The sequence below is a fragment of the Nicotiana tomentosiformis genome, chromosome 7 (genome assembly GCF_000390325.3).
Source record: "Nicotiana tomentosiformis chromosome 7, ASM39032v3, whole genome shotgun sequence".
Classification (NCBI taxonomy): domain Eukaryota; kingdom Viridiplantae; phylum Streptophyta; class Magnoliopsida; order Solanales; family Solanaceae; genus Nicotiana; species Nicotiana tomentosiformis.
In genome coordinates this window covers 30,548,475-30,556,768 of record NC_090818.1, presented here as the reverse complement: position 1 = coordinate 30,556,768, position 8,294 = coordinate 30,548,475, and the positions used below count along the sequence as shown (strand labels likewise).

At 34.2% G+C, this 8,294-nt stretch overlaps 1 protein-coding gene across 1 annotated transcript; it reads left to right on the top strand.

Annotated features, from left to right (window-relative positions):
• Positions 1–6,867: 6,867 nt before the first annotated feature.
• On the top strand, positions 6,868–8,070 carry LOC104120981 (protein STRICTOSIDINE SYNTHASE-LIKE 10-like). Its single transcript, XM_009632863.4, has one exon. The coding sequence runs from the start codon at positions 6,951–6,953 to the stop codon at positions 7,962–7,964; it is 1,014 nt and encodes a 337-aa protein (XP_009631158.1). The 5' UTR covers positions 6,868–6,950; the 3' UTR covers positions 7,965–8,070.
• The last annotated feature ends 224 nt before the right edge of the window (positions 8,071–8,294 follow it).

The window sequence follows — 8,294 nt, the reverse complement described above, 5'->3', positions numbered from 1 at the left end:
GGGGTAGGTTCTAGATCATTGCATGACATTTGCATTTTTTTTTGCTGCTAAAGTATGGTGGAATTTTAGAACTCAAAAGTCTTTTCTCACCCTCTTCCTGGAAGCTAAATACTGCAAAAGATATCATCCAATTGCTAAAAAAAGAGTTATACTCAGTCACACTCTTGGAGAAGGCTAATGGACATCAAAAAAGACTATGAAACGCATATTTTATAGAATGTAGAAAAAGGTGACCTTTTGTTTTGGTAGGATAACTGGACCAATAAATGAGCCCTTGCCAATTTAGTTCAACAGGGAAACATGTCCCAGGAGATAAAAGTGGTTGATTTTATTGCGCACAACCAATGGAAGTTGGATAAACTCTGTGATACTCTCCCTTCTAATTTGGTTTATCATATTCAATCTATCAAGATTTCTCCTGAAGAGAAGGATCTTCATATTTGGCTCGCAATCCCCATTGGATCTTTTTCTAGTAAATCAACATGGAAATTTTTTAGAAAATCTAGAGGCTCTTCCCTCACTACAGCTAAGATCTGGCACCGTAAACTACCATTTAAAATATCTTTTCATGTTATGAGATTATTAAATGGTAAGCTTGCAACTGATGACTCTTTGATCAGGTTTGGTGTTCATGGGCCCTCAAAATGTTATTATTGCATCAATAGTAATATGGAAACTACAAACCATTTATTTTGGGACGGTGATGTGGCTCTAAAAGTTTGAAAATATTTTCAAGATGCTTGTGGATTGTCTATTAACTCTGTTGGTGCTATTCAGGCCAAATTCATCAGATGGTGGCTCATCAAACCATAAAAAAAAAGTTCATGACATGATATTGCAATGTCTCCCCTCTCTTATCTATTGGGAAATATGGAAATATAGATGTACCTACAAATATGAGGGTATCAGAAGTTCAAATCATAGAAGCATTGATCAAATTACCTACTTGATACAATTGTTGTTTTCTACTGAATTTCCTTCTCTGCCTTTTATATCTTCTTTCCCAAGGATATGTCAATTGGTAGACATAATCAAACCTCAACTACACATTCTTCCAGTGAGATGGAGTAAATCGATTGTATGGAAATTCAAATTAAATGTTGATGGTTGTAGCAAAGGAAACTCAGGTAATGCAGGAGGTGGAGAGTTGTTAAGAGATTATCTCGAATGTTTAATCATGGCTTTCACTGTTTATTTTCGTAGTTGCTCAAACAATTCAGTTGAAGCTCAAGCAATCAAAACTAGAGTTAAGATGGTGCTTAAACCATGGCTTCAATAGATTGACAGTTGATTCGGACTCTCTTATTGTTATCCAAATGATAAGAGGATAAATTTCTGCTACTTGGCATAGAAAGGATGAGATCTCAACGATTCAAGCAATGAACCTAATTGGAAATTTTTATTATATTCACACACTCAGAGAAGGTAACATCCCAACAGACCTCCTAGCTAATGTAGCTGAAGTGGAGAGGAAGAGTCAGTTCTTCACTGAGGCTATAAAATTTTCAAGGCAGATTATATCCTTATTGAAGAATGATGACAAAGGGATGCCAAATTTCAAAATCAGGGTAAGAAAGAGGACCTTTATTTTTTATCCAGGCTGACTAATCTTTCTTAGTTCCTTTATTTTGTGAGATAATATGTTTAAGGATCACCCTCATAATTCTTGTTGGACTAGTCAAATTATAATGGATGGACTTAGTCCATCCCAGCTTTACTTTGAGAGGTTTGGTTTATGCCCCCCTCTATGTACATCTTGACTTATCAATGCATTCTCCAGTGGGGAGCTTTAATTGTTAAAAAAAATAAAGTATGAACATAGATAAATAGTGTTCTTGGTAAATGGAAGAACAAATCAATTTCCAAAATAATACTACTTCTATTCCTTTAACTTGTCACTTTTTTCTTTTGCACGACCTTTGAAAAAATATTAAGGTACAAAATGATCCCTCTTTGTTAGACTTATTGCTCCTTTGGTGACTCGAACTCATGACTCTGGGGTTATAGGTTGGGGTGCTAACCATCTGAGCAATGACGATCACAAAACACAATATGAAATTAATGCTCGCTAGTCAAAGATAGTATAGTAAAATATCATCTCTATAGGGATTGGATTTAAAAAATATTCAAGGAATTCATGGTTTAAAATGATTCTCAAAAGGTTCTTGGTATGGGATAATTAATAACTACAACTAACTATTTAAAAGTGAAACAAATGACAATTGATCGCTAAGAACTAGAGACTAGCAAGGTTGTTATCAATGTGAGAAATAAGGGTCATAACAGGATAGGTGCAAGATACCTAGTTGGGATCCAACTCTAGTTCAATTCACAATAATGTTCTAATGATTCTCGTGAATTCACTCGATGATTAGTTCAAACGTGTATCCAAGACTTCTCTCTCGATTAAATATTAACTTGACGAGGTGAACTAATACAAGCACTGTAAAAATATGCAAGCATACGTTAATGGATTAGTCTTCAGGAAAACGTCTCCTGAATATTCTCCTAACTTGATTTAATCAATAATTCAACAAGCTCTTTCGATTACTTAAGAGAATCACTGAATTAAACCAAACAAAATAATGCAAGATAATCACCACAATATTCATCTTTCGATTAAATAAACTGGTGAATAAAGTTGTAAATAATTCAAAGTTGTATCAACAAATTCATGCAAAGAACTAGAGTTAACATCCATAAATATAAATCAAAACACCATATATGTCCAACCCTATGGGGAACTACTCCATAATCATGAAGGAAGTCATCACAAATAGAATTAAAGAGTAAGAAAATAATAATCTAACGTTACAATCCAAACTCTCGTATTGAATTGATGGAACGATGATGAAATTTTGTGTCTTGTAGCCTCTAATGCTTTCCAAAAGCTTCCAAGGTCAAAAGTCCCTTCAAAAATTGGTTTTTAGTGTATTTATACCATGTAGGAGTAGGTCTGGTTGAAACTATCCTTCCCAAGCAGAAACAAAAAAATACTCTGAGAAAATTGTATAGGCACGTCGTGCCCCGCGTTTGTGCCATGCGGTGTGCTAGTGGAGAAGTTAAGAGAGCGATTTCTAACGGACAGTAGCAGAATACACTGTCGCGCTGCCCCATGCGGGTAGCTGTGTAAATTTCTAGAGTAATTCATTTTTTTTAATTTTTGATATCCAGACGCGGCTCTCGACCCCCGAATGTGATCCCGGTTTAATTTTTTGAACTTTTACTTAGACTTTAAAACTCCAAATTATTCGATTTAGCTCTAGATTATCTTCTTAACTCGGAATCACTTCCTGTAAGGCATAAAACACGTAATAAGTTCAATTCACTATTATTTGAGCTCAAACATATGTAAAATACAGTAATTGAAGTGCAAACTATGACTAAAATACGGGTTTCTAGCCTACCATCAAGCAATTCCCTCTTTACTGGTTGTATGAAGTACCTACTACAAAAGTTTTATCTCTAGCCCCGATAGTTGTTTCTTTTGATGTTTCATCATATACCGGAAAGTAGATAACAGTTACGTAGGACCAGAGGCAGAACTAGCCTATTAAGTGTGGGATCAGTAGAACCCCGACATTGTTTCTTAATCATTGTATTTATACTAGAAAATTTATTGAGTATGTGTACGGGTAGAATCGGGGATAAAGTTACCCCTGATTTTCCGTTGAGAAGCGAGGAACAACCTTACTAGTTACTAGCTCTAGTGAGACTGAGGGTGCCCGCACATTGGAATCTGAGCAGACGGAATTGAGCGTAGATGAACCCGGAGAGACTCTAGCTCGAGCAATACGAAGGATCAAGGGGAAAGGAAAAAATGGTTAAAGAAGACAAATGGAGGGCCGAAATATCCGCCATCAGCTGGATAGTACAGCGCAGATCACGCTCGATTTTGGTTATAGATCGTGTTTTCATTAGAGAAAAGGAAGAAAATAATTTTTACCTTATTTAGACTTGTATTAGGTTCAAAACTCCTCTACTATATAAAGAGGAAAACCCTTTCAATTTTTTGGTCATTATTGGTACGCATATCAAAGCAATCAAAAAATATTCTGGCTATTAGTAATTGTTTAAGTGTTCTTTAGTTGTTCATTGACTTAGTTGTATCCACTCCATCTCGAGGACGGTTGTGGCCGATTGTTAGCATTTAAGCCTAACACGGGGCCTAATTACTTCAACATATTGGTTTGATTATTTATTCTCATTTCAATTTAATTATTTACTGTTCTTTAATTATTCGTATTAAATTAAACCACATATCATTTAAACCGCGATTATTTGTTATTCTTTAATCATTCGTATTAAATTAAATAACATATCCTTTAAATCGCGTACAGATTTAATTGTTATCCGTTTTAAGGGTAAATAAAGTATAAAAAAATATTTAATTATGAACCAGTAATTAAGATAGGCTATGAGATTCTAAACCCATAAATTTTATATTCTGACTCCACAACTGCATAGGACATAGAGATTTTTGCTTTAAGAATAGCTAGATTGGAATGGATGTGCTATGTTTTCTAATTCCTTCCACTGAGTGATTAATGAAAGTTATACTTACCAAAAGGAAATGATGTAACCAAAGACTAAAGCTAAATAGTAAAATTACTATCTTACTTATAGCCTTTTGGCCAAACTTCTAAAATCAGTTTATTTTGAGAAGTATTTTTTCTCAAAAGCAAAAGCATTTTCGGTGAGAAGCAGTTTTTGTTTGGCTAATTAATTTGAAAAGCACTTTTCGGCATCAATTAGTGTTTGGCCAAGCCTTTAAAAAGTGCTTATAAGTGTATTTTTTCTCAAAAGTATTTTTAAAAAAAGTGCTTTTGGAAACTACTTTTTCTGATTCTTAAAAGTTACTTCTTAAAAATTGTTTCTATTTCTACTCAAAAGTATTTTTTTTCTTCTTCTAAAAGCTTGGCCAAATACTTTAATTTTAAAAAAGAAAGTATTTTTTTTTAAAAGAAAGTATTTTTGACCTTGAAAAAGCTTGGCAAATAAGCTATTAATATATTTTAAAAGAGTGTATATAAACTTATCTGGACAACTAAAAGGAAACATAGAGAGTAGTACGCTAGTAGCTAGGCGTTTTCACCAGTACTCCATCCGCCAAGAAGAAAGTGGACCATGCAGCACTATTTCATAACGCGTAAAATTATGTGTCTGCGTAATAAAGTTTGACCGGTTTTCACATCCTCTTTCTCCAATAGAAGCTTTTATTGTTTAGCAACTACTAGTACTAGCATTAAAGTAACGAATTGACAGTTGTGTATCAAGATCAAAGACATATAACACCTTTGTAGGTCTACGTGTCAGATCTTGTCAATTGGAGTAATATATTATATACAATGCCGGTATATAGTCCTCTTTCCATTAAATAAGAGTTAATTTGACCAACGAGAATGGAAGCTTAAAATATAGAGGCATGAAAGAACTGTTATATTTCTATATTCGAAAAATATTAATACTGAAACGTTATAACAGAAATAGAAGAAGAAAAATATATCCATAGTCCACTAATTTCACAGTATGTTCTTAATAAAGGAACTTTATCCTCCTCCTAGTACTCTTTCACGATAGAACGGATAAGCCTCACTGTTATAGCGGTACTTCAAACACTAATATTTTATTAGAAAATAATGCAAAAAGAAAGAAGAGATTTCAAAATTTTTGTAAGGAAAAATACGAGGGAAAGGCTAGGTATATATAGCAAAAATCCTTTCTAGTGGCTGTTTGTGAAAAACCAGCGAAAAATAAAATGAGGGAAAAACTAAACTAACAAATAAACTTATATTTGTTGGTCAAAAAAATCAATCCATCAAATCATTTGACCAAATTCAAATCCAAATTCAAGCAAGTGATGATACCTTGAGACTTGTTTTCTTGTAAACTTTTTAATATATAGAAGAAGTATATCTCTATATAAGCACAAGATTTTTCCTCTCTTTTTCAACGAGGGATAAAGTTAATTTGCAAGAAGGATCTTTTCAAATTCATTTCCCTCTATTTTATGTTCACACCACTAACCACAAAAACCCCAATAAAAACCAAAACCAAATCGATTATACTATGGGATGATCTTATACATGAACCATGTATAAGTACTTGATCGCATGCTATCTTCCGGAAACTAGTGTAAAATGCGCTGGATAATGAGCTACATTACTTAGTAGCCATATCAGTATATACATAATCTTTCATGTATTGATGTCTTTGTAATTAGGATGGTTTAGTTAGTACCCAATAATCAAAAAGTTTCAGTTATATATTAGCAGCGCAAATAATTTTTACACAAACGGTACAATTTAACTAACTATAGTAGGTTATCATCATCCTAAGTTTTCAAGTTATCATATCAGATTTAATATTAAGAGTTAGCTACATGTTGAATAATTAAACTTATTGTAGTACACATCATGAACTTATAGTCAATATCCAAATAGCCAATCTTTAAGAATGTTGAGAGTTACTTGATCCTCGGAATAATGCCATCAATCCTTTTTCCTTTAATTGTGACATTAGTACTTTAGTGGTTGATATTTGGAAAGAAAGAATGTTTCTTTTACGGGCCGATGTTGATAGTCAATCTCGCTTAAATCTTGAACTAATTAAGTTAAAGCTCCCACAACAAATCAAATCTTCCCCTCTCTCTTATTATAATTGCTTTATCAACGTCCGCTTTTCTATCCCAAGTTTCTACCGTCCCTTTTTGACAATAGAAGTTCATTTTCAGTCATTAATACTATAGAGTACGTAAGTCTTTCTCCATCGCTACTTTGTTTGTTCTCTGACTAACAATTTACGTCACACTCTCAGACGACATTGAGGTCCATGTGTAAAGTCAGTCTGCTCTTAATACAAACCAAACTCAAACGTCCTATAAAAGAAGAAAACCCCAACATAACCTCACACCATTTTTTCTAACTTGTAACCAAAAGACAATACTCCACATGAATACTTCAAAGCTACTGTTGAGTGCTACAACAGCACTTACACTTATTTCAGTAATTTTAGCCTTCAACTCCGAAAATATGTTGGAACCTTCTCCAATACCAAGCTCCGAAAATCTCCTCCCAAAAGCAGAGATAATCCAACTGAAAGGAGCAGTTGGACCAGAGAGCATTGCTTTCGATCCAAATGGAGAAGGCCCCTATACAGGAGTTGCCGATGGCCGTATTCTTAAGTGGCAAGAACAAGCTCAAACTTGGGCTGATTTTGCAGTCACCTCTTCTGAAAGAAATAATTGTACTCAGCCATCTGCTCCTGAAATGGAACATATATGTGGAAGGCCATTGGGCATAAGATTTGATAAGAAAACTGGTGACCTTTACATTGCTGATGCTTATTTAGGACTTCAAGTTGTAGGACCAAAAGGAGGATTAACTACCCCACTAGTCCAAAAATTTGAAGGCAAGCCATTGATTTTCACAAACGACATGGATATTGATAATCAGAATAATGTAATTTACTTCACGGATTCAAGCACAAAATACCAGCGCAGGCAATATTTTGCTGCATTTGTAAGTGGAGATACAACAGGCAGGCTTATGAAATATGATAAGTCGACCAAAAAAGTAACAGTTGTATTAAGAGGCCTTGCTTTTGCAAATGGTGTAGCATTGAACAAAGACCGGTCCTTTGTGTTAGTGGCTGAAACTGCAAATTGTAGAATAATAAGGTATTGGATTAAAGGTCCCTACGCGGGACGACACGACATATTTGCAGATGTGCCAGGATTCCCAGACAACATTAGAATAAATTCGAGAGGAGAATTTTGGGTTGCTTTGCATGCAAAAACATCTGCTACTGCAATCAAGCTAAGCGCAAATGGACGAATGTTGGAAGTTTTGGAAGATGAAGATGGCAAGACATTGAGGTATATTAGTGAAGTTGAGGAAAAACATGGCAAGTTATGGTTTGGTTCTGTTATGATGCCATTTCTAGGAGTTTATGGATTATCTTGAAGCTTATAAGTGATGTTGAGGATAAAATATCCATTCTTTTGGATAATTTTTTGTCTTTCTGGAATGTTTGTTCAATTTATAATTGTTTAAGAATATTTGATCATCATCATATGTTCAGGGACAACACTAATAAAACAGCAGCTTATAAGTGGTTGTCTCTAAAATTCTGAAACCACCAAAAAAATGTTAAACCCGTGGGGTTCTTTTTGTCATTGAGAACACGGGTATGTGAACCCATGTTTCTCTCCCTCCCTGATTTATATATATTAATATTTTATTTTCTAAAAAATATTTAAATATATATGTGTGCACTTAGCGGCGGATCTAGAG